Source organism: Selaginella moellendorffii, unplaced genomic scaffold (genome assembly GCF_000143415.4).
Source record: "Selaginella moellendorffii unplaced genomic scaffold, v1.0 SELMOscaffold_24, whole genome shotgun sequence".
NCBI lineage: Eukaryota > Viridiplantae > Streptophyta > Lycopodiopsida > Selaginellales > Selaginellaceae > Selaginella > Selaginella moellendorffii.
Window position 1 is genome coordinate 5,969 of NW_003314285.1, and position 24,643 is coordinate 30,611.

The following is a 24,643-nucleotide window of genomic DNA, read 5'->3' on the forward strand; positions in this document are numbered from 1 at the left end:
TCTTTACTCTCTTATTATATCCTTGACAAGTTTGTTATTTCAGCATTAATAAATTTTTTGGACAAAGATTCCATATCATTGGCAGTTATACTTGATGTGAAATATCCATAAGGCGCAAAATTAAATTTATCTTCTCATATTAAGTTTTGTGAGGCTAAAAATTTGAGCCATAGATTCAAAAACTTTGTGATAAGTTTGAGAATTTTACATCACTTATTAATGATTTGCCCTCCTATCATTTATATTTTTAATATTACCTTGAGGATTACCTTTTTTACTTTGTGAGAATTGATTTTAATAACCATTTACAACTGGTGGTGCCTTTGACATTTATTCTATGCTTTCTCCATATTTACCATGACTCTCCTTTTCTAGGTAGGTATATGAGACATTGTTATATGACAGAGAAGCTCTATAAGTCCAGAAATATGACATGATATCATTTAGTACGTGCATAGTTGTGTATGATGCAAAAACATATAATACATTGCCCTTGTATTATAAAAGGATAGTTAGAGTTAATTGCAAATTCCTATTTATTTATATTAGTAGTATTTAAAGTGAAATAGCTTTTTCCATGCTTGGCTACTGGTAAGAGGACATTATTATTGCTTTCAATTACTTAACTTGTTAAGTGGAAATAAATGCTCTTGCTAGTGTATTTGCAACTGTTATTAAATATTTTCTTCTCAATTAAGTGGTATTCTAATATTCTTGTCTAGAATGGATTCACTTAGACAATAGTCCTATATTTATGGTTGAGGTATTTCATATTTTGATATCTCAATTAGGAATATGCCACATTTTCACAAGTGTTTATCATCCATATGTAGATGGTTTGGTTGAACGGCTCATTTTATCTTTTATGGGGATGATCACAAAGTATATATTCAACATTTAGATTATAATGATTATTTACCAACTTTTTAGTATGCATATGTTATAGGGTGTAGAATTTTATTAATGCTTCACGATATAAATTCATGATCTTATATTGTCAATGGAGTTGAGTTTATTTTTGTGATTGCTATGAGTTGTTGATACTAGGTCAATAGCCCATTAACAAGAGAACCTTAATTACATTCCATCCTCTCGAGTGGAGGGGATGATATGAGTTATATGCTATTATTAGTATAATGGGACTTTAATAGTCGTTAGATTGGTTTTAATCTAAACCACTTATATAAATTAGGGTTTTAGACTAATTTAATATATCATACACTCACATTAATAAAAATTAAGGAATATTCTTATTAGGATCTCTAGCTAATAGTTTTGGGATATTTGGGGTTAAACTTCATTAGATTTGAATAATACTAGACTATATCACCTTTTGAGTGTAAATTCTTGAATTTTGTTGCTTATAATTCACCACGCTTCCCTGTAAATTCACGCCCTCGTGAATAGAAGCTGAAAGCCATAGCTCTTTTAAAATCCTCGCTCTCTTGACACCCTATCACTTAAGTCGAGCCTAACTGGAAGCAAATTAAACTTACCAAATGTCAATCTGAATATGTGATATGATTCCCTTAGCCAACTAATAGAGTCAAACCCAAAACCACTCTGATAAGGACACTTAACCAAGACACTTAACCAATTTGAAAATAGGGTGCAGTCTAGATCTTTTTTCTTTATATCTGAACCCTTGGCTTTGGTTGCTTATATTGGGAAGTCTAAATTTAAGAGCCTACACTAGTACTTAGAAGTAAGACCTAACTTGGTGAACCAACAACTTTTTTTTAAATAATCTAGAATCGATAGTATGAGAAAGAGAGTATATATATGGGATAAAAAAAAACTCCTATTAAGCTTTATTACAAAGACAAATTTCATATGCTTAAGGTTAGATAACACCTTTCTTTAATATCTTATTAATATTTACATATAAGATTTTGATCTCCTTTGACAACCAATGATAAACATCCCTAGTTGGAATAAATGATACATTGTAATCTTTGCATTAGAAAATATATATATTAAAAAGTAATAGAAAGATAAAAGTGATAGAAGTAAAGATAGAAACAAAGGGATGAGGTGGAATAAAATTGAAAAAAAAATATTAAAATGAGAAATATGAGACAAAGGGGAGAAGCTTCAAAATTATACTTAGTATGATTGTATTGCAATCAATCAAGCTTGACTCAACATGATTGAAGATTAAGATTGACACTACCTATATACATAGATAAATCCACCTTATCCCTATGTATGACTATTGCTATAGAGAATAGAGACTAGCTTTACCGCACAACACAAATATAAATGGCAATATATTGAACAATATAAGATAAATTAACCAACATAAAAAGGATAATATATAACCTTTTTATTATAAAACGAGCTTGGAAAATAAAAATTTGATGGACTAATGCCAACTAAACCCTTTGATAGTACTTACGAAGGAAGGACAAAGGAGAAGGGGATGCTAATTTATTCATGCAAAGATCTTTTGTAAATAACTAAAGAGAACAATTTGAAAGATAACTTATAAGAGTTTAAATATAAAAGGTAAAGGCTTATAAATAAGTTATCGGTTAAAAGTTTTGAAATATCGGTTAAAAGTTTTGAGATACTTTGGGGTTAAGTGTCCTTAGGTTTGAATAGTATTGGGCTAAATAACCTCTTAGAAAGTCCAATTTTAAGAACTTACATTTGGTATTGAAATGGTTGAAGGTGTGAACTTGTAAGATGGTGGATTGTAAACAACCAAAAGAATAACTCAAAAGACAATTTATAAGGGTTCAAATATAGAGGAAAAGGGTTTATGAATAACATTTTTTAATTAATTAAAAGGGTTTTAAGCATACTTGAGTTTAAATAATACTAAGTTGGATGATCTCCTAGGAAGTCCTAATTTCAGGAGCTTACACCCTCTACTACTACTTGTTTGACTCCTTATTTCTTGGATAAATCTCTATATAAACATTAGCCCAAGTTTTATACTATGCCAACTGATAGAGTACCTATATCCTTATTAGGCCATTAGTATACTAAAATAATGTTAAACTTTATTTGGCTCTATATATATGTGGCCAACCTCATTGAAGTCCACCCCACTCAAAAACTCATTTATAATATCTACATGCCCAATAGTGAATATTATAGCCATAACCATATCCTTGTCCTTGCCTACCTCCAAATATTAAGACTTTACATGGAGTAGTAAAACATCATTTTCTAAGATATACCAAGAACAACTTGAAGTACATATAGCTATAAGTGGGAAATATGATATCTTATAGTAAGTATTGTGTTAACTGAAGAGTATAGATATTCAAAGGTGGCTATGGCAACTACATACACAAAACCCATAAAAATCTTGTAAAAGTGTTGGATACAACATATCTAACTTGATTACTCAGTTTTTCACAAAGCAAAAAGTTCTAAAAATGAACATCATATTGTATAATTGACTTAGATAACCTTTGATAGAGAGATGATGCAATTGTTAAAAGGTATTATCACAATTGTTAACTGTAGCGCACCTTATCTCTCTCCCCTTAAGCCAATTGGAAAAGAGGCAATTGCTTGACACCTTCATTTCTGCACTGAATCTACTAATCCTTCCATTATGTAAACCAGCTATTCCATGTGATGTCTAATACGTACGATTTTCAAATTTAGGGGTAGGAATATACCTTGCTTAAGGGTATATTATATTTTAGGTAGCCACTAATCAATGGGAATTGAATACGTGCCATTTGCTCTGATATTAACTGTAGCGCATTTTATTTCTCTCCTTTTAAACCAACTGGAAAAGGGGCAATTGCTTGATGAGAGAGCCCTTAGTGGCTATTTTATCCCTATTTATCCCCTAAGGTTCCAAGGATCCACAGTGACAGTATATCCAAATCTCATCCCATGATCACATGCACTACACTTGTTAACATATCTAAATAAATGCTTGATAACATTTAGGCGAAAGCTCCAATCCATACAAGTGGCTACACTCAAGCTATTGTAATATTGCAATATTATCCCTTGGGAAACTGTGGGAAACTCATAAACACCAAATATCATCTCAAGAATAATAAATGATAATTACTATAAAGTGATTGAATCAATAGTACATAATATTTCTAGGATTTTTAGGGAAGAAATCTAATTAAATGCTAGGATTGGTAATAAGAGCAACAAAAGTTGCCACTATCAATTGAGTTTGATTATTCAATTAAAACTATATAACATCAAATAATTACACCAATTGCTACTCTAGAGTCAAAAAAGAAGGAGGCTAGTACAAAAGAAGAGTATACTACTCTACCATCAAGATAAAAAAATATAAATAGAGAAATAAAAGAAAAGAAATAGAAGACTTATAAGGACAAAAGAGATTTAGATAATGCAAAAGCTACATCTAAACCAAAAGCACTAAGCTAAACACTCATCAAAAATAATTAAATTTGCCCTTAAACTCCACCAATATGAGTGTATAGAATATAAAAATATGCATATTTGATTAGCCCCAAAACCCTCACTTTTATACAAGAGTGAGTGATATGGATTGAAACTTATATGATAGCTATCAAAATCCCACTATACTATAATATATATGGCATTATAGCTATATATTTAAACCTTATAATTATGGAATAGATGAAATGCCATGTATAATGGATCACATTTTAATTCAAGGCATTTGTCCTTTATCAACTCTTATAGATAATATTTATAAGTTGAGAGTTCCCAATTAATATGTCATGGGTATGTGGTATTACATAAGAACCCAAATTGGCCATACCAAAAGGTTGTTCCTTAATGTATTGAAATCTTGAAAAACATGGTAAAATAAGAATTGTTTTTTATCCCACTAAAGAATTTCTCCTAATGGGTATAGAAAACTGAAAAAGAAGAATAAGTCTTGGTTCCACGAGACAAGGTCTTGAACTGGCAATAATTTCTCCTATTGGGGAGGATTTTTCTTTTGATAGAACTTTTCTTAGGAAGATTTTCTTATGATAGGGCTTTGTTGAGAATATTTGCCTTATGACAATTTTATCTAGCACCCATTGGGACTCTCAAAGTAGTAATTTTCCTAATGGATTATAATTATTTTGCTAATTGAAAAATGTTGATGATAAAAGTGGTGATTTTTCTGAAAAAAAAATTTCAAAGTTTTTTTCTGATGAGAAGGCAATTCTTGATAGACAAAATGTCCTTTGGAAAAAATTGTTAAAGTTTTTTACCAACAGAAAGGATGTCTATTAGAAGAGCTTCCCAACACCATATTTTTCCCAATAAGGAGATTATTCAAGGTAAGTGGAAGTTGTAAAAAATTTAAAATAAAACCATCTACATTTATATAAGTTATAATTAAATTGTGGTTATGGGATCAAAACAATTTTTCATAAGGATGGGCTATAAGCTTTAAAGATGCATTTAAAATATCTACTCATGTTCACCAGATGTGAATGCACAGATTAAAGTGTGTTTTGATTAACACTATAACTTATTTAGGTTGATGAAGGTGTTACAACCTCCAAAGCATCCTACCTCAAAATTTTCATTTGGAGCATGATACTTATTTCATTTAACAGTGAGATCCAAGTGTATAGCAAAACTACATAGGACTAGTAGGAATAAAGCATCTTCAAGTAGCATAGAGGAATCTCATGCTTGAGAGTATAAAAGGCAAGAGTTCAAAGTCTAAAGGCAGTTAGACCTCACCCCTTGGACAATTGCAAGCATTGGCTCTTAGATTTCATAAAGAAGGTTTCCTTCCAGAGAGAAGTGAAGAATCTTTGTGTGGCTCATAATTGGCTATAGCTACATAATGTTCCTGAGATTGTTTGAGTCTATGCAATGTTTTTAGAGTCCTTCCATCCTATAGTTGAGTTGGAGAGGAATCTTAGTAAATCTTGCAATCGGTCATGGAAACACAGTGTTTCTGTACTTAGCATCTTTGATGGCTATGGAAGCGGCATCCAAAGTGCTTGTGCCTCCTAGGGTCGGGCAAAAAGTCAAAGCTAGGACTCATCCACGTGGCAGCAGCGGAAATGTCATCGACTTCCTACCTCTAGCTGCCCTCTCCAATATGGCCCGATCTCCAGCTTGGAATGATGCAGCCCAGCTCCTAGTGCTGTGGGCATGCCTCCCACTGCAGCAGATGCCGATTCTTGGCCTCCCAAGCAGCATTAACTCCTCAAAACACTCTTCTTGTGCACACTAACTCATTTCTTTCTCTCCCTAGGTGGTGCTTGACACCACAGGGATCATCACACGATCTGGACGTCTGTTTTAAAAGGAAAAAAAAATGGAGATCTGAATCCTCTAGAAAAAAATGACATACCTCACAAACATTCTACACAACAAAAGCCCAATGTCAAAACCCCAAGGCATTAGATCCCAATGCTGCCACTGCCACTTGTAACAGACTCTTTCGCCTAGACGATAGTTGAAATCCTGTAGGGGATCAAGACCAACAGGAGATTGCAGTTGGGAATTTTTGTATCTGTCCGGTATTCACACATAATGTAATGTAATACTAACCCTTTTACACTAGTATATTATGAGATGCTCGTGGCCGTGCTGAGCGATGTGCGCCATAGGGACCAGGCCGTCTGACAATGAAGAGGTGTTCAAGCTTACAGTGCCCGAGCCAAGAAGGTTTTTAAGTTTTAATGGAGTTAAAGTGGGCTTCTTCGGTGAGTCAACTTGATGAATTTCTCTCCCTTCTTCGTGGGGATCCCTAGCCACCACACAATTGAAGAACAAGCACTCTAGAAAACCAAAGAAAGAACATTATAATTCTAAGGTGGGGTGGGAACGTTATTTACGTTCATCATATATTCCATTAGTTTGTGCTTGAAGCCATCACTTTCGCTGGAGGATCACGAATGGCATAGAAAGATTTACGTGAGGTGGAATGAATGTTACATAGAGTTGTAAAAATCGTTTACCAGGTCGCCATTGTTTCTGAGATGCCGGGAGATGGATTCGTGGGTAATGTTCTTGCAGAAGGAAACTTCAGCAGCAACATAGCTTTGGAGGCTTAGACCGTTGGAAATTGATGGCACTGAACACTTGCCCTGCTCAAGTGTGAGGATCGCGAATGATTCCCCGGTCTCCACATTTCCTTTTACCACAGTCCTGGAAAACCAAGCCATGCAGAACGTAGCATGAGTTTCGTGATCAATCAGTTCCTGCCGTGGAACAAGTTTGTCATGGTTCCAGAAACTATATGCATGCGTACCTCTTGGAGCATATCGTTCCATGCCAGCTCCAACCGTGAAACATGCCAGTTCTCGAAGGACGTGAACTCGGGCTGGTGCATCCGTGAGAACAAGCAGAGGATTCCTCCAGGAACAATCTCTTGTGCTCGGCAGGTTAAGAACCCGCAAAGATCCTCCATGTGCTTGGGTTCGTTGAATGGACCACACAGATCACTCTCTGGAGTCTAGAGAGAAGACAAATGCCCATTGAAGGAAGATTTAGATCGAAGGAATGAGCTTGAACGCTCGTAAAAGGATCCAGAGACAGCGGCAGTGAAGCATCGCAGCGATGGCGATGACTGTTCTAGCTGCTGGAACAGCGTGTTGAAGTCATTGGAGCTCAAGTCCGAGAAGAAGGCTTGGATCTCCGGCTCCATTGCTGAGCATGCTCGAATTGCCTCGGCAACAAGCCCCACTGCACGGATTGTGTTGTAGCCAGATGCACATCCCAGATCTAGCCACTTGCTTGGCAGAGTTTTGAGTGTAGCTATCGATTCCACTCCGCCCAGCATTCTAACTTGCGAGAAGAATGTCCCAAGCTTATAAATCCTGTGAGCGTCGTTGCAATGCATTCATATCAAGGACGTCCAAAGTCCTTTGTTCTAACTTGGATGGAATCCTCCAAAGTGAAGTCTAAGACCATGTGCCCAAGTAAGAAACAAAACCAACCACGTTGGTAGGTGGTGAGGTCATCCCATGCATTATAGGTCACAGTGGAGTTTCAACGCTTTAGCAAAGTTGACGAGGTTTGCATGCGAAGAACCATTTGGCTGGACGTTTCGTTTGGCTGCATGGCGCAACTCTTTGGCTCTACGTCTCAGCTCGTCGCCGCTGCAATGGTCTCGTCCCATGACAAACCTCACCATATCCTCGACATGGCTTGCATGGATACCAGCCTCCATGACCTCCTTGATGCGAACTCCAACTTTGAGAGTGTCAACAACCCAGGCTGTGTTGAAAACTTGCTCGGCAAAACAAGGCAAGCATAACAAGGACTCGAGCGTCGAGTTCCACCCGCAATGCGAGAGGAGAGCACCCACGGATTCATGCTCCAGCACCTACGATTGATTGTGCGAAAAACTATCAACCCATGGAGCGAATATCTAGATCATACCTTGACTTGAGGAGCCCAAGAGATTATCAGCCCCTTCTCGTTCTGCTGTATCCTGGCCGAGAAATCGTTCCTTGCCTGCTCGTCACTGCCTTGGAGAAGATCGAGCCTGATCACCCACAAGAATGCGTGGCCGCTGTTGGCAAGTCCCTCGTAAACCTGCTGAGCGTCACTGTAAGAGATGGTTGCGACGCTTCCAAAGGAAACGTAGACCACCGAGCTTGGTGCTTGTTTGTCCAGCCACTCCAAACAGCTCGTGTCTTCGATCCATGGAGACATGCTCAATTGTGTTTCCTCCCCCGTGTCGTCAAAGTGCAAGGGCCCAACCGCAATACAATTTGGATTCACGTCTCGGGCAGCATCCAAGGGTGCTGCTTCCATCTCCTGGAAGGAATTCACAAACACCCAAACGTCATCTTTCATCCTTTCAAAGCGTTGGATTCGGAGTTCAAAGCCTGGATCACACTCGTCCTCGTGCTGGAGTGTGCTCGGGAGGTGACTTGCGCAAAAAGAAGGAAGCCCAGGCATGAAATCTATTATATCTTTCCTCCCTACAATAAGAACGTAAAAATGAAAAAAGAGAAAAAGGCAAAAAGTAGCTTAGAGGAGGACCTTTTGCTGGTAAGATGTGCTTGAGCAAAGGCAAGTGGAAGCAAAGGAGAAGACAGGCAGCGGACGACGTCCACAGTAGTGCCCGAGCGATTCCAAGGTTGTGACAGAATTCCTGGCTCCACCCAATAAACGCATCAAAGAGTACGCATGTCACTGGAGGGCGACGGGGATCGCTAGCCATGCCCATCACCAATTGCTCCAGATCCTGTTTCATCCCCTCCATGGAATTGAGAAACATCTGGAGGTTGTTCCCCAGCCGATGCTTTGGGAGACAATCGTCTGGAATGCTCACAAACCTGTAGGCGAGCTATAAGTCTCCTCGCTAAGGAAACTTGGGCTCATACCTGAAAGAATCATCCCCCACGGCAGTGGATTTCTTGAACTCCTGCTCGTGGCGGCTGCGAGTGTTGATGAAGGTTATGATGAATCCCATTGAAGCGAGCTTGCGGCACAGTAGTATCATCGGATTAATGTGACCTTGGGCAGGAAATGGAAACGCTAAAACATGAGGCGGCGCCATTCTGCTCATCTAGGGTACACATTCCATGGTCTTATCTTTCGTCGACTATGGTTGACTTTGAAGGATTCGTTGTCCAAGTCATGTTCTTATTTTAGGTAAGTCTAATGTATCAACAAGTTGGTCAAGTTATTCAAATCTCTTGCTGGATTTTGTGGCGGTGGTGCTTGTTCCTCACTGATGTAACTCTTTTCTAATACAATCTCTTCGCTTTCTTATATATTGCTGGAACTAGCTAGCTCGAAGAAAAAGAAAAAAAAAAAGCACGGTTTCACGACAACCAAGTGCTAAAACTCTCGATGCTCAGAGTGATCTCAAGACCAAAAACGTGTGAGAGGGGAGAAAGGAGAGCGAGGATAACTTAGAAGTGTATGATCACCTGGCGATGATGTTACTGATCATGGCATGAACAACTTGTTGCCACACTTGCACCGCCAAGCCTCGGGGTAGTACTCGGCGGTCTTGACGAGACCCGGCTGGATTGGAACATGAACAGGCCTGCAAGGATAGCATCTCCCACACTTTGACGTGCATTGGGGTGGCGACGATCCAGGCCCGCTCAAGCTCCTCCTCACCAGGCTGCTGCTGGATCGAAGCTCCTCCAATTGCAAGGGCGAGTAATCGGCTACCCAGCTTTGTTGATCCACACTTTGTTGATCATCGCCCATCTGATAGAAATGATCATTTGCATAAGTATCATTTCTAAGACTACAGATGGGAGAAAAGGAGAGAAATTTTTTGCAGTACCTGATCGAGCTGCTGCCGTTTTGTGGACAGTGATAAAGCTGCGTCTTTGCTTTCATGGACACCTGCAGATTTGAAAGATTTGATAATTAGTAAAGGCCTGGCCGGGTTTAAGAATTTTTGGAAGCTGTCGTGTTCGAGGACAGGGACAGCGCAAGGAGGACGTTTGTGGAGCTCACGCAAAACCATCCATGGGGTAATAAATCTATCTATCTATCTATCGATCTATATCCAGGTCTATGCAGCAAGCAAATCATGCGAGATCGAGCACGCATTCATTCATCCAATCAAAGTTTTAAGTTTAAAGCGAGCTTCTTTCCGTGAGTCAATTCCTCTCACTCTCTCACTCTTCTTCGTGGGGATTCCTTTCACTCGCAGCATAGATTTGGAGAGCCACACGACACAAGCGAAGAGCAAGAAAACCAAGGAAAGTATTATAACGTACCGGTACTCAGTCGCTCCGCTTGAGTTCTGCCAGCGCTGGATGAGTGCAAGCATCTTGAAGCGAGGAGGATGGCAAGTACCAAGTAAACTAAACTGCGAGCTCCTCCTCTTCTTCTACTGCAGCAATGCTCTAAGCTCCAAAACGATCGTTTCATAGCTGCTTATTATATCAATCCCACTACCGTCCCTTCAAACTGAAGAACTCCCTTGGGTGAAGAAGAACTCCAGCTACATTCCCTCCCGGAGGCTAGGCTTGGATCTTGGGGATGTGCTGTTTGTGGAGAGATGGTTTATACAATGTTTTTTTCCTTTCTTTTTTCTCCAATCTGTTAAAAACTGCTCGAGACTTTCTGTTTCATCCGTGCTTTTGAGCTGACGCTTTGCGAGGAAACGAATCACCTGTGGTCGTATAGCTCTTTCTTACCGCCACCAAGCCCAGAGAGAGAGAGAGAGAGAGAGAGAGATCGATCCCGCGATACCCGAAGCAGCTTTGACTCGGGCTTTGACTGGCCACTCCAAGTCCAAGGCTTCTTCTTTTGGACAAAGGCGTGCTGCTTGACTGCGAGAAAAAGAAATCTATATGATTTCATCCATCCAGCCGAGACACCCACCGTCTTTACTCCACCAATGTACTACTGGCTGTGTGATCAGAGGCCCGGAAGATTTATACATCGATCCAAGACGAGAGCGAGAGCGAGAGAGAGATTGAATGGAAGAAGAAGAAGAAAAGAGTTACTCTAGGGACAGACCAAAACGAGGAAGAACAATGAATGACGAGAGAGCTCCTGCCAATGCTGCTGGCCAAGGAAAGAAAAAAAGAAAAGAATGGGAAGAAACCACTGCAGCCGGACTGGTGCTGCCCCCTTCTCGGCGCTCGCTTGTGTACTCCTCGTAATCAACGTAGCATGGTCTTTAGTCTTGGCACCAGTGTGTCTTGGAGATGATAAACAAAACCAAGCCCTGGAAAGGATGGAATGCGAGCGCGCAAGCACGAGAGGAAACTATACTGCCTCGCACAGGACGTCCCGAATAAATGTAGATGGACATTCAAAGCAAGAGTATTTGTGTGTGTGGTTGCTGCTGGGAGAATAAGAAGAAGAATCGAGTAATAATAAAAAGGTAAAAAATATGAGCTCCGATCAGATGAGCAGTGGAATATAGAGTGACTTGACTTGTGAGGGGGGAGGAACAAGAACTCTCCTCCCTCTAAAAACTGGAGCGAGTGATCATCGATGAATCAAGGCAACCTTGAAGCCGTGGTTCCACTGGCAGAAAGAAAAAACAAATCTCGTTAGAAGAAACTGAGTTCCTCTAACTCTCCTCTTTCTTTTTTCAACACTCTTTCTTTACCTTCTTGCTTTCTTTCTTCTTCCTTACAACAAGTAACAGAGGCTGGAGCAGCAGGAGCAGCAGGAGCAGCAGCAGCAGCAGCGGCAGAGCCAGCATCAAACCAGCAGAGCTACCATTTGTTTAAAAGAAAGAAAAAACTTTCTTTTCGTTCTTTCTCTTCGCTCCCCCTTCTCCAAAAAAAATACCACCACCCAACAGCGAAGAAAACAAACTGGCACACTGCAAAGAGAGCAAAGAGAGCAAGACTATTGTGTTCAAAGCAGCAAGAGGTGCTACAACTATATACTAGTCCCAAGCTTGAGAATCGGGGGATTTTGTTTATTACAAAAATCCACGTCTTATCTCCAGGTAAGATTCAGAGAACATCTCAAACAAGGTGCCAACTTTAACTATTTTAACCTCGTAGCTAAAGTTGACGGACAATGGATGTGTAAGGGCCAATGGCACGGCACATGTCCAAGGGTCCCGCAAAATGCCTCTTCACTGTCTTGTCTCTCTGCTCCGCCAGTTCTCCTGTCGTGTGTGTGCGTGCGCCTGAAAGTGCCACGACTGGGCATTTGTTTTTAACCCCGCTTGTGTGTACGGCAGTGGCAATTCTTCCACTTTTTTTTCTTTAACGCAGAGGTCTAAGGGAGCTTTCAACGCAGACCAAAATGCCCAAATGCCCAACAGAAGGGAAGGAGCCTTTACTTTCCACTTACCTTGACTGCCACAGTCTTGAGTTTCTTTTTCAAGTCTCTCTTTTTTTTCTGAAGAGAAATTAATTGCACTTGTCAGGACCTATGTAGAGGCTTCCAAATAGTGTGTATGATCGAGTTCGGCGTCGACAGCTACAGTTTCTACAGTAGAAATATACCCGCCTCCTCCTGAAATCTTACCAGCTTTACTCCAGTCTCCTGTCCATTTCGGTGGTCATTTGTTCCTTGTCGGGCCGGCCGCATTCATCCGGCCGTCCATCTGCTCTTTGTTTCTTAGGGCAAAGTGTCCCGGAGAGCTTTCTCTTTCAGATGTTGGTGCAAGCAACTGAGCTATCAAAAGTGGTATAGCTTCAAGAGAGCTATCGTTGCCTTCAATTCTATAGGAGCGACAGTACTTAGTTGCAGTGCTGCTGCTGCTGGGCTCTCTTTTGTTTGAATAGAGTGGAGTATGTTTTTTGTTCTTTCTTGGATGCCAATATAGCTCACTATGATGAGCTTTTGTTGCAGCAGCCGAGGATTGGATGGAACACAAAGAACTGCTTAAGTTATCATGATCGTCACCTCCTCTCCATCCCCAAAGCTCTCAATCAGGTTTGTAAACGCACACATTTTGCGGCCAGGAATCTAGCAGAAGCAAGAAACTCCACTTCTCCGTGACACTTGTAATTACTGCAAAGAGGATCTCTCCAAGTACAGTTCTAACGCTGTTGCCTTGCCTGACGATATTTCATGTGCGGGATTATATAATGCCACCACCTCCACGCAAAGGATGCTATGTGCTATACTGACAACCTATGAACGTCAAGATCTGCTTTTAGCTTTGGTAATGTATGCATATCGTTGTTGGGGTGAACGAGCTCCGTGAAAACATCGATTGATCCATGCAAGTTTTCCCGTTTGGAGCATGGTCCGATGGATCATGATCTCGTTTTTAAAAGCGGCAAGCTCAAGCAAATATTCCAACAAGAACCATGGTTGCATGGGCTCAGAGTTTGAAAAGAGGGAAAAGACGGTGTGATCCCAAGGCGTGTGTGCACAGAGATCTTCGGCCTTGTGTTCCACAGCTGCATGAAAACAAATGCCCCAGATTCCGAGGCCTGAGACAGGCCATGTGCCAGGACGAGATCACAGCCATGCACGCATTCCGAATCCGTCGGCGATTCCGAAACAGAATCCATCTCTCCGCGCCACCCCCGTCGTCACCCCACGTAACGCAGCCCTCCCTTTCGTACGGACGTGGCTGCCAAAGTCAACTGGGTTCATTTATGAAGATTTTGGGGTCACTTTTCGATGTTACTTGCTTGCATTGCAATGCGAATGCGATGCCTGGGACGGGCTGTGCCACTTTTGAGTGACAATCGTAGCTAGCGGTTCAAGGGCGAATCTTGTCTCTTTTCCGTGGATTTGATTCGAAGTTTGATCGCTCCAATCCTTTCTATCACTTCGTGAGAGGAAGCTGAAAAAGCATGGACCGGAGTGATCTTATCTTTGGTTCTCTTGTCAACTTTGCGATATTATTTCGGGTCCGATTTGACCGATCCCATTATCTTTTTGACCGATCCCATTTTTTTGGTGTTGCCACCAGCCAGACATTATCCTATGTGCTGTAAGAGGAGCGCGCTTTCTTTTCAGGTGGGCTTTGCTTGGGGAACAACGTTGTTGGCCATGCAGAGCAGGCCAAAGTTTTTTATTTCCTTTTCCTCCTCTAAACAATTGGGCAGCGATCTTCAAGTGAAAAATCTAAGAATGTTGGTTCCAGATAGTCGAAGAGGCGAACACTAGCAATCGATCAATCACCCAGTTGTTTTGTCTCCACTCCATGATGCAAATGCGAGACAAACAAAAAGCAAACGCCCATGCTGGGACAAGACAGCAAACAAGAAAACGAAGCAGCACCTTTTTCCTCGTGTGTTATAAGTGATGGAAGAGAAACCTTTGAAGAAAGTGGTGACAAAACCTCTTTATCTGGGTGGGACATAGCTGGATCCAAAGCCTGGCTCCAAGGAAGATAGCTCTTTTATTTTGTCACCCGGCTTCCCCCAAAGTATAATCTAGCTATAGCCCCGAAACCATCCACAGTAAGTAGCAGCCAAACTAAAACTTGCAAAAGGGAAATCTTCTCTCTGGCATCCTCGAGGCTGTGCTTGCTTTGCAGCAAAACCTTTCTTTCCTCTGGGAGCTCATACACTTCGCACACAAACGCTTCCATCGGGTTCTTGGTTCTTCGACTTCTTCTTGTTGGTGCTGATGATCAATCACCAGCTAACTGCGTTCCCTGCTGCGCTCTCTACTCCTGCTCTTGCTCCTCTTCCTCGATTCACTCCTCCACTCTCTACTGCGGTGCCTGTCACCGTCCCTGTTCCTCTCCCGGTCGCCGTGGTGACCCCTGTTCCTGTTAAATCCCCCGTGGTGCCTTCGGTCACTGTTCTGTCTCTTGTACTTATCAGACCTGAAAACACGACAGACCATCTCTGTCAGCGCATTTTCGACAACAAGGTGGAAAACAGTAAATAGTTACCTCCACTCGTTGCCTTTGCCACCCTGGTATGCACCATTCTGCAGGTGAAATGCAGCATACACGGAGTCAGAGGGGAGAAAGATATTCACCAATGGAACTTTTACCTTTTGAGTGGGAGAGTCTTTCAAGTCCAGCTTCTCTTCGACAGAGCTCTCTTGCATCCTTTCTTTCTTTTTGGCCTCGAGCTCTTCGTCACGTTTTCTCCTTAACTCCTCCAGAGTGTTTCTTATTTTCAGATACCCCTGCGAACAAGAACGAGTGACGATATTAGCCGAACGTTCTAGCAATCACAAAAATTGCGGGGAGGAAAACAAAGAAAAATCAGTTACCACATGCTGCCTGCCCTCCAAATGGCTTGCAAGTCTCTTTTCAGTGTCTGTTGAGGCCTGCATTGCACCACATATTTCACATACTTGCATTCTTTTTTCTTTCTCTAAAATAGTTCCGTACTCTGGCATAATTGCACGCATAATCAACTCCTTCTCCCTATTCAATATTTCAACCTGCGAGGAGCAAGAAAAATTCAGATACAATACCAGAGGCGAAGTCATACGGCTAGCTACAAACGACAATAAACAGACCAGAGGGTTCAATGAGGGACAAGATCGCCTGAAACAAACTACAAGCTTAATGGTCACAACATAGGTACCTCAAGCAATCAGTTAGCTGCTGTAGCTAAAAAATCATGCCTGGTGTCAGAAAGATCAAGATCAGCAATCTCGGGTCAATAGAAAACCCACATCAATACCTTCTACGGGCTTAGAAGTTTTAGACTTCCTCTACAAATGAAGAGGAACTACCCTGGCATGCAGATTACGGGACCTTAATTAGCACAATCAGGAGAAAGAGCCTATCAGACCTCAAACAGCAGGGAGCTGCATTCCACGAAGGAAAGAACTTTCTTTTACCTTTTCCATGGTAGCTTGCGCCTGATCGACCATACCCTCTTCTCCCTCTTTCTCGGCCCTTTTGAGAAGAGCCTGGACTTCCAACGAAATTGCACTGATTTTCTCTGTTCCACCTTTGTTCTGTTCCATAACGGGAACTTCCTTCTCCAACCTCTCATAACATCTTCGTATCTTCCTGTAGCGCCAGGCAACAATTTTCAACACTTCCTTCAAAACAATGAAAAGAAAAGACAAACCTTTCGAGATCGGAGATCAGGCGCTCGAGATACCTCAAGAACTCCATCTCGTACTGAGCCACTTTGTTCGATTTCCGAAATGGCTCGCGCAGCGCATCGTCGTGAACCTTCCCGCACGGCCCCAAATCACTCTTGGTATTGGGAAAAAGATCGTGCGGGCAGAAAGAAACCAGATGATAGTGGCAGACCTGCAAGAAAAAGAAGAATGCGCCAAAATTTCTCATCCATTCGCCCCGAAATCCAAACCCTAAGCAAAAATCACACCTGGGCATCATCGAAGCGCAAGCGGCTCTGCCGCTTCTGGCCCAGCGGCAAATCCCGGTCCTTGCCCATGAGCTCGTCCAGCAGCGCCTTGGGATCCATCGCGCCAAGAAACCAAGCCTTCCTTCTTGCCCTAAACAAGCAGCGTTCTAGGGCGGCAAATAACGCCCGGGTTCGAAACTAACTAACTATATATGTCCTTGGCGGGAATCGAACTCCTCTCTTCTGGCTGGAAAAAAGGGTAAAAACAATTGTTTCTTTTACCGTTATGGTAACTCTCATAAAGCTCGAGTCAACCGATCACACACACAGCGGAGCTCGTGATCATCACTTTAATATGAGGCAAGAACACTTTCCTTTCGCTCTTTCCATGAATTTCTTGGTCGCTGGGACAAATTCTTCGTGCATGATCGCGTCGTCCGGAACCAGAATTAGAGCGCTGGAATTGGAGGATGAAAACTCTGTTGCTGCTCTTGATCGCGCTGTGGATGATTCTTGCGATTGTTTCCAGTGAGGACGAGCAGCGCGAATTCAAGGCATGGATCTATCGCAATGGCAGAAAATCGACGAGGTCAGATGGGATGCGTGTTCATCATCATTTGATCGAGAGCTTAGTGGAAGCGGAGAGAAACCAGAGCGTGATTGTGGTGGCAAGAGATGGATTGGGGAATTTTAGCTCCATTGCCGAGGCAATCGACTCCATTCCGGAACAAAACCAGCAAAGAGTGATCGTGTGGATCAAAGCGGGAGTCTACAGGTAAAATGAAAAAGAAATCTAGTCTCTCTGTTGGATCGAAAAGGTTCTCACCTTGAGCCAGGGAAAAGATTGCCATTCCAAAATCCAAACCGTTTGTAACACTCCAAGGAGATGGGAGCTCACTCACGATAATCACTTGGAACTCCACAGCTTCGGATAGAAATGGCACGAATCTACTCAAGACATATAACAGCGCCACCATTTCCATCAACTCGAGGTTCTTCATCGCCAAGAACATCACATTCCAGGTTTGCTCTAGCTAAACATCTTTGAGAAGTTCTCGCAAAATAATCTCAAAGAAATCATTACTAGAATGAAGCAATTGCTCACATCCATGGTGAGACCGGGAAGCAAGCCGTGGCATTGCGAATCAGCGCGGACATGGCGGCCTTCTACGATTGCAACTTCCATGGCGGCCAAGACACTCTCTACGATCACAAGGGCCGGCATTACTTCAAGCGATGTTTCGTGCAAGGAAGCGTGGATTTCATCTTTGGCTATGGAAGATCCCTCTACAAAGTACGTAAAAACCAAACTCTCCATCAAAAGATCACAACCTTTGCAGGATTGCCATCTCTACTCGATCGCCAACAAAACAGGCGCGATCACTGCACAAAAGAGGACCATTCGCAACATGAACTCGGGATTTTCATTCGTGAATTGCAGCATCACTGGATCCGGAAGAATTTACCTGGGACGTGCATGGGGAGATCGATCCAGGGTGGTCTACTCGTACACCTACATGGACGCGCTCATAGCTCCTCAAGGGTGGCAAAACTGGAATCACCCAGAACGAAACAGGTAGATTTTTGCATTTCTTCCAACTTCGCATTGAAAATTCCATCTCTCGCTCCATAGGACTGTGTTCTTCGCGCAGTACGAGTGTAGCGGGCCTGGAGCAAAGACGAGCCAGCGAGTGGCATGGGCAAGAACCCTCACTTTCGAGGAGGCACAACCATTCCTAGACACAGATTTCATCCATGGAGAAACATGGCTTCTCTCCACATAAAGGAGACTATTTGTTTCTGATGATACAACTTAGAATGTGACCTTTTGGGGATCTATGGGTTTTGCAAGCGGAGCTAGTGTCAGATCGATTCAAAGTTCAAGATCGAGATCGATCAAGCAGCTCCCTGTTGATTCTTCCAACACCTACTCTTCCAATCTTGTCATCCAGCAGCTCGGGCGATCCGGCAACCTCGAAAACGCTCGCGGTGTTTTTGATAATCTCCAGCCCAGGAACGTGTTCTCGTGGGGAATCTTGTTATCGGCATATACCCAGAATGGGTATCATTCAGCTGCAAAGGCCATGTTTGAAAAGATGCCGGAGTGGAACGTCGTTTGCTGGACATCAGCGTTCCAATCTATCTCACAAAGCGGCCATTTGGCCGATGCCAAGTTCATGTTTGATTCTATGCCCGAGCGTACGGTAGTGACGTGGACGGCCATGGTCACGGTATATGCCCAAACCGGGCATCTATCCAAAGCTAAGGCCGTGTTTGATTCTATGCCCCAACATAACGTTGTCTCGCGTACGGCAATGCTGACGGGTTTTTCTGAAAAGGGTCAGATAGACGAAGCGCGTGTTTTATTTGATGCTGTTAACGACCGAGACGTGATCTCGTGGAACGCGATGATTTCTGCAAATGCCCAGAACGGGCATTGCGACGAGGCGAAGTTTTTGTTTGATACCATGCGAGAGAAAAACTCTGTGACGTGGAACGCGCTGCTGTCAGGATTGGCGGAGAATGGACGGCTGGATTCTGCGAGAGATCTCTACCACAGGATGCCACAGCAAAACGTTGTCTCGTGGACTGCCATGATTGGCGCATATTCCCAGTGTGGGCATCTTGACCACGCCAGGGCCGTGTTTGAGATGATGCCCGACCGCAACGTCGTCTCATGGACGGCCATGATGACTGCCCTTGCCATCAGCGGGGATATCGACGGCGCAAAAGCTACGTTCGATACCATGCCCGAGAAAAACGAGGTATCTTGGTGTCTTATGGAGGCCGTGTTTGCCCAGAAGGAACGATTGGAAGATGCCGGGAATGTCCTCGCTAAGATGCCGGTTTGGAGCGTGATATCCTGGACCACCATGCTGGCGGCATATTCCCATGGAGGGCATCTCTCCAAGGCAGTGGAGGTTTTCGCTGAGATGCCCGACCGCAATGCCGTGTCGTGGACAGTGATGCTCATGGCATATACCCACAACGGGCATCTTTATGACGCCCAGAGAATCTTTGATGAGATGCCCGACCGAGGGGTGGCTTCCTGGAGCGCGATGGTCGCGGCATATGCCCAAAATGGGCGCGCCGCCGCGGCGAGGAATCTCTATTGCGCGATGAATCAGGATGGGATCAAGCCGGACGAGCTCTTCTTCAAGACGATCCTGGCGGCATGTAGCCACATTGGCTCTGTGGACGAGGCCTGGCACTACTTTGTGTCGATGATCGCGGATTACTCCCTAGAGCCCTCGATGGATCACTGCTCGGCTATGGCGGACGCGCTAGGGCGGGCGGGCCGGGTCAAGGACGCCGAGGAGCTCGTCAAAAGCATGCCCTATCTCCCCAATGCGAGCTCCTTGGGAGCCCTCGTTGGATCGTGTAGAACGAGCAGCGACGTCGATCGAGGGGCCCAGGCGGCAAAAGCAATGGCGGAGATCTTGCCACGCGACTCCGCGCCTTACGTGGCGTTGTCCGGAATGTGTGCTGAGGTGTAGGGTGAGATTGCCTGCCACGCCGGTCGGATTTTCTGCGTGAGCTCTCCACGTCATTGGCTTCTTCGCGGTTTATTAGGGCTTTGGAAATTCGAATGACGCCCTTTCGACGATCTCTCTGTTTCCCTGGACCATTCTCGATCGTTCGTTCGGCCTATGCGCGCTGGTGGATCGGTAGATCAGTCGCACTGGATCGATCTCCTTGGCGCGGGTGAGAGATCGATAAATCGCACAGGATTCCAGCAATGCCCAAGAAGAAGGCATTGCTGCCGAGGCCGGTGGTGTCACGAAGCGAGCCCGCGGAGGAGCACGAGTCCGAGGGCGAGGACGAAGAGGACGAGTTCTCGGTGCAAATCGCCCCCGGGCTCCTCCCAGCGCCTCTCCGGCTCGATCCACCGGGACCCAGCGACCCGGTGATCGCCCCCTACGCGGATTTCTTGCATTTCACCCAGGTACCCGATGTTCCTCGCAAGCTCGCGGGCGCCCAGGAGGTCCGAGGCCAGTCGTGGCCGCTCGCGCCACCCGACGAGATTTGCCGCGGCTCCACGAACATTTCCATCAGCAGCAGCAAGGACGTAGCGCTGCCGCCCTTGATCTTCTCCAAGCAGCACAAGTTCACGGTGGTTTGCTACAGCGAGCCGGACCCAAACGGCGATGGCGGCGATGCCAACAAGCTTTGCTCGGTGGTGTCGGTGGAGAAAGAGAGGGATGGCGAGGACGATGAGATCTTGCAAGGCCGCGATCTGGAGGGAAGGATCACCAGGTTTGGCGATTTGAGCAGCAAGGTGGACTTTTGCATGCAAGTGAGGAGCTTGTATAAGTTTGAGACGAGGATCGTGAACGACACAACCGGTGTTTTCAAGAGCACGAAGCCTCGGGTGTGTGGAGCGTGCTCGTTGCAAGCTCGAGCGGAGCTCCTCCCGGATTTGAGGCACAAGTATGGGTTTTTGTTCCGGCACACGATCCACGTCCACGGCCCCGCGGGGTGTGATTTCGAGAGCAAGGTGAGACTCGCCGATCGATCCCGGGTGGATGTTCTCGCCGTCAAGATCGGCCCGAGCGCCAGCGGAGGATCATCCAAGCCGGAAGTGTTGAGAGTGTTGCAAGTGACGCATTTCATCGGGGTGAGCATCACGCCCATCCCGAGAACTTCGTCGGCGATGCCGAGGCCGCTGCCACCCGAGTTTCGCGATCCCCAGCACTTGACCATGGACGAGGATTTTTTCGACAGGGCGGAGCTAACTTTCCAGGACAAGGAAGAAGAGGATGTTCCGCCACCTTCGAATCCTCCCTTTAGACGCCCCAGCCGATCCGAGCCAGGTATAACCAATGCCTTCACACTGCGTTGCGTGATCATGGTCTATTGTGAACTGATGTTTTTCGAGGTTCTGATTGAAAATTCCAGCATGAAGACTGCTACTGAGGGAAGACAATAGTTGACTGCTCACACTCTTGTGTTCTTAAATCTAATGTTTGGTTTAGATTGGATAATGCAGTATACAATCTCTTTAGAATTTATTTTTATTATAAATTGGTAGATTCGTATAAACTAGCATTCCTTAATTAAATGATTGAGCTTCACATTAGCACAATTTGATTGGTTTGTGGTTGTTTTTGTATCAATAATATATTTATGCTCTTTTGTGGTCACAATATCTTTTGTAAATTTGTCCATACTTGATTTTTTCTTGAGTTTCTATAGCTATTTTTATAGTTGTAACCAAATTATGTAAAAGGCTTACCTGCAAGGTAGTCATATTGTTTATTTATTGAAAAAGTTATCTTCCAAGTTCTAGAAATAGTTAAAGTCATAAAACCCATACCAAATATAGATTTCCTAAGGAATTTACTAAATATTAAAAATTGGGGGAAGTCTTTTCTCCAAATGCATTCTCCTGAGCCTTTTTAAAGAGTGTTTGAGGTGTCAAGAGAGTATTCAGCAAATTTATAAAGCTTGAAGTGCATACTAATGACAACTATGTGAAAGTAAATGTGGAGGTAAGAATTTTTCAACTTTATTATATTATTAGTACCAAGCTAAAAATGATGAGAAAGAATTTACTCTTAAACTAAATCATCTTTGAACAAAATTCAATTAGATTTTGGCCCATAAAGAAAATTTTATTATACTTAAAGCAAACATATAAAGGGACTAATGGATTAGTTCCTTTTAGATATACCCCATTTATAATGTGAGCACTAACATACCACAACCTAGCAAATTGTCAACTCTTAAAAATGATCAGTAGTTTTTTTCAAAGAAAAGAACTAATAGAATCCCACATTAAAGAACTAACTGTTAGAGAATATTTTTGTTTATTCAGGGTAAATTTTCTCTAGTATTGTTTTAGCATTTAATTGTGTAGAGTGTTTTTGTAATTATTACACAATAAATTTAATGTTTTTGAATAAAATATAAACATTTTATATAATAATAAATTTCTAAATTAAATTATATATAAATAATAATATTTAATACTAAAAAATTATACATTGGGAAAAAAGAATAAACTCTCTTGAATTTAGATTATTGAAACCAAAATATATATCATTGATAAGAATATGCCATGAATAAAATCATGGGAGTACACTCATGTGTAGGAGAGCCCTCCAATTATATATATACACATACATATATACATATGTAGCATATACTTTTTGTATGTTGAGTAAAGATTTTTATAATGCACTGTGAGGGCAGTCACAGTACTTGTTTTATATTTTTATTTATTTAGTCATGTACTAGGATTTGTATCTACCTGTATTATTTTGTTTCTATAATATAACATTGCCATATTTTTCCTATTTATTAGTCCAAAGGATCAAATAGAAGTTTATAATTAATAAAAAGGTTAGCTAATAAATTAAAATAGAATATATCAGGAAATTTTTAGGAAATTTTACAAATTATAAACATATTTATAATTTAGAAATACAAGATTAATCTAAATAAATAACAATGGTAGAATATTCTAGAAATTCAAGCATATTCTAGGTATATCCACTACTACCCCAATCCCCTTAATATTGCAGTTGATCTTTTAACAGTTGTAGATCATGAAATTACAGTCTTTAATCTACATCATAGTATCAAAAAAAAGTACTTATAGAATCTCAAAATTTATAAAATTGATTCACTATTAATTTAATGAAAATGTTTATATTTAAAGTTCTAGATTTTCTTACTATTATAGGTAATTTTAATAATTTTTTAATAATGGTTGACTTTATAGATCATTGATCTAAAACAGTTAAAAGATCAAAAACTGCAATCCATGTGGGTCCTTATAGGTTTACTTAAGAAAACCAAAAATCATATTTAAACCAATATAGTTAAAAACCATCCAATTAATAATTTTTTATCTTCTTTATTTACTAGATTATTTTTAATTTGTTAAATATATATTTTATGAATTAATAAATTTAAGTAAAATAGAAAAAATTAAAACACATAATTATATACCACTCACATAAATTCATATTGCATCAAAACAGAATACCAACCAAGAGCATTAAATTAGAGTGATCAAGTAAGGAATATCATACTTCTTATATCAAAATAATAGGGAAAGTAATAATACATTGCTACATGTTGCATATAGCAATGCTTCTTTTGTTTAATAATTGTGTTATTCTTACTTATTAATCTAATTGATCAAATAAAGTTTATAATTCTAAGCATGTTTGCAATTTATAAACACAAGATTAATCTTATTGCATATCAACCATTAGATGATAGAATTAAAATGAATATACTAGAAAGGGTTTAAAAAAGTTTATAAATTATAAACATGTTTATAAATTATAAATATAAGATTAATCTAAATGAATGACAAGCATATTCTAAATATATCCACAAACCAAAAATACATTTTAATTGTTAACAACTATAATCACTGTTATAACAGTCTAGATTAGTCCATACATAGGGATCACACCCTCGAAAAGTGGGTTTGAAGACACAGGATAGAGGTTTTTCCACAACAGTTGACTTCATTTCAGGTTTTCACCTTGTTTTAGTGATTTAACCAATATGCTTCAACTTTGCTTTAATAGTTTTAAATATATTAAATGTTCTTAAGGTCTGCCTAGAGGAACTTAGCTCACTTTCACTCTCCCTCACAAAGAACTTCTTAAGCCAGTTCATATGCTTGAAGTTGTTTTATTTCTAGCAAGAATGTCACAAGCTGCATTGCAAGGGCCTTATCAAATAAGAGCATTTAGAGATTATGCTCTTGCCAAGGAACATAACAAACTAAATGATGTGGTTTTTGGATTTTATATGTGTGTTAAATTCAAATTAGTGTATAGTTATCCATATGGCAAATTTTTCTATCATTTTTATATATAATTTCAGCATTATGTATAGATTTATATATGGATTTTTTTTAACTCTGAAGCAATAACACATTCTTTCCTATGGTTTTTTCACATAATTTTTTATAGCTCAAATAATCACAGTTTATAGTTCACTGATACATTATTCTAGGTTATTATCCAAATAGTTTTCTAAAGCTCATACGTTATATGATTATTCATAAGCACATCCCATACCAA

General features: G+C 41.7%; 5 protein-coding genes across 6 annotated transcripts; 2 read left to right on the forward strand and 3 right to left on the reverse strand.

Moving 5' to 3' along the window:
- Window positions 1-7,863: 7,863 nt before the first annotated feature.
- Window positions 7,864-9,463, reverse strand: LOC9658018 (linamarin synthase 1). The gene is made up of 4 exons (XM_002974310.2): window positions 9,279-9,463; window positions 8,935-9,230; window positions 8,326-8,873; window positions 7,864-8,269 (listed from the first exon to the last, which is right to left on the reverse strand). Exons 1-4 carry the CDS (start codon window positions 9,461-9,463, stop codon window positions 7,913-7,915), a joined length of 1,386 nt encoding a protein of 461 aa, XP_002974356.2. The 3' UTR covers window positions 7,864-7,912.
- Window positions 9,464-9,661: 198 nt separating this feature from the next.
- On the reverse strand, window positions 9,662-12,223 carry LOC9658019. Of its 2 annotated transcripts, XM_024679310.1 has the most exons (5): window positions 11,990-12,223; window positions 11,251-11,904; window positions 10,641-11,198; window positions 10,199-10,260; window positions 9,662-10,119 (listed from the first exon to the last, which is right to left on the reverse strand). In XM_024679310.1, exons 3-5 carry the CDS (start codon window positions 10,792-10,794, stop codon window positions 9,850-9,852), a joined length of 486 nt encoding a protein of 161 aa, XP_024535078.1. In that variant the 5' UTR covers window positions 10,795-11,198; window positions 11,251-11,904; window positions 11,990-12,223; the 3' UTR covers window positions 9,662-9,849. The 2 variants fall into 2 exon arrangements, with proteins under 2 accessions (XP_024535078.1, XP_002974357.1); XM_002974311.2 differs by having other exon boundaries at window positions 10,641-11,904.
- Window positions 12,224-14,573: 2,350 nt separating this feature from the next.
- Window positions 14,574-16,762, reverse strand: LOC9658020 (luc7-like protein 3). Its single transcript, XM_002974312.2, has 7 exons — window positions 16,614-16,762; window positions 16,350-16,537; window positions 16,114-16,288; window positions 15,535-15,708; window positions 15,310-15,447; window positions 15,206-15,243; window positions 14,574-15,136 (listed from the first exon to the last, which is right to left on the reverse strand). Exons 1-7 carry the CDS (start codon window positions 16,710-16,712, stop codon window positions 14,950-14,952), a joined length of 999 nt encoding a protein of 332 aa, XP_002974358.2. The 5' UTR covers window positions 16,713-16,762; the 3' UTR covers window positions 14,574-14,949.
- A 429-nt stretch (window positions 16,763-17,191) lies between these two features.
- On the forward strand, window positions 17,192-18,429 carry LOC9658021 (probable pectinesterase 53). The gene is made up of 4 exons (XM_024679080.1): window positions 17,192-17,341; window positions 17,680-17,886; window positions 17,933-18,168; window positions 18,226-18,429. Exons 1-4 carry the CDS (start codon window positions 17,192-17,194, stop codon window positions 18,374-18,376), a joined length of 744 nt encoding a protein of 247 aa, XP_024534848.1. The 3' UTR covers window positions 18,377-18,429.
- Window position 18,430: 1 nt separating this feature from the next.
- Window positions 18,431-20,089, forward strand: LOC112347738 (pentatricopeptide repeat-containing protein At2g35030, mitochondrial-like). The gene is made up of 2 exons (XM_024679081.1): window positions 18,431-18,932; window positions 19,104-20,089. Exons 1-2 carry the CDS (start codon window positions 18,431-18,433, stop codon window positions 20,087-20,089), a joined length of 1,488 nt encoding a protein of 495 aa, XP_024534849.1.
- The last annotated feature ends 4,554 nt before the right edge of the window (window positions 20,090-24,643 follow it).

Bases quoted from the DNA above. Each gene is read 5' to 3' on its own strand.
- LOC112347738 (XM_024679081.1), top strand. From the start codon at position 18,431: ATGGGTTTTGCAAGCGGAGCTAGTGTCAGATCGATTCAAAGTTCAAGA. The intron at 18,933-19,103 runs GTCAGATAGACG...CGCTGCTGTCAG, and splicing joins GACGGGTTTTTCTGAAAAGG to GATTGGCGGAGAATGGACGG.
- LOC9658021 (XM_024679080.1), top strand. From the start codon at position 17,192: ATGCGTGTTCATCATCATTTGATCGAGAGCTTAGTGGAAGCGGAGAGA. The intron at 17,887-17,932 runs GTACGTAAAAAC...CAACCTTTGCAG, and splicing joins ATGGAAGATCCCTCTACAAA to GATTGCCATCTCTACTCGAT. The intron at 18,169-18,225 runs GTAGATTTTTGC...CTCGCTCCATAG, and splicing joins AATCACCCAGAACGAAACAG to GACTGTGTTCTTCGCGCAGT.
- LOC9658020 (XM_002974312.2), bottom strand. From the start codon at position 16,712: ATGGATCCCAAGGCGCTGCTGGACGAGCTCATGGGCAAGGACCGGGAT. The intron at 16,538-16,613 runs GTGTGATTTTTG...TTTTTCTTGCAG, and splicing joins TGCGCTTCGATGATGCCCAG to GTCTGCCACTATCATCTGGT. The intron at 15,709-16,113 runs GTAAAAGAAAGT...TGCTCCTCGCAG, and splicing joins CGCAAGCTACCATGGAAAAG to GTTGAAATATTGAATAGGGA.
- LOC9658018 (XM_002974310.2), bottom strand. From the start codon at position 9,463: ATGAGCAGAATGGCGCCGCCTCATGTTTTAGCGTTTCCATTTCCTGCC. The intron at 8,874-8,934 runs GTCCTCCTCTAA...TTCTTATTGTAG, and splicing joins GCACATCTTACCAGCAAAAG to GGAGGAAAGATATAATAGAT. The intron at 8,270-8,325 runs GTATGATCTAGA...AATCAATCGTAG, and splicing joins CTTGGGCTCCTCAAGTCAAG to GTGCTGGAGCATGAATCCGT.
- LOC9658019 (XM_024679310.1), bottom strand. From the start codon at position 10,794: ATGAAACGATCGTTTTGGAGCTTAGAGCATTGCTGCAGTAGAAGAAGA. The intron at 10,261-10,640 runs GTACGTTATAAT...TCAAATCTGCAG, and splicing joins AGCGGAGCGACTGAGTACCG to GTGTCCATGAAAGCAAAGAC. The intron at 10,120-10,198 runs GTACTGCAAAAA...CATTTCTATCAG, and splicing joins AACGGCAGCAGCTCGATCAG to ATGGGCGATGATCAACAAAG.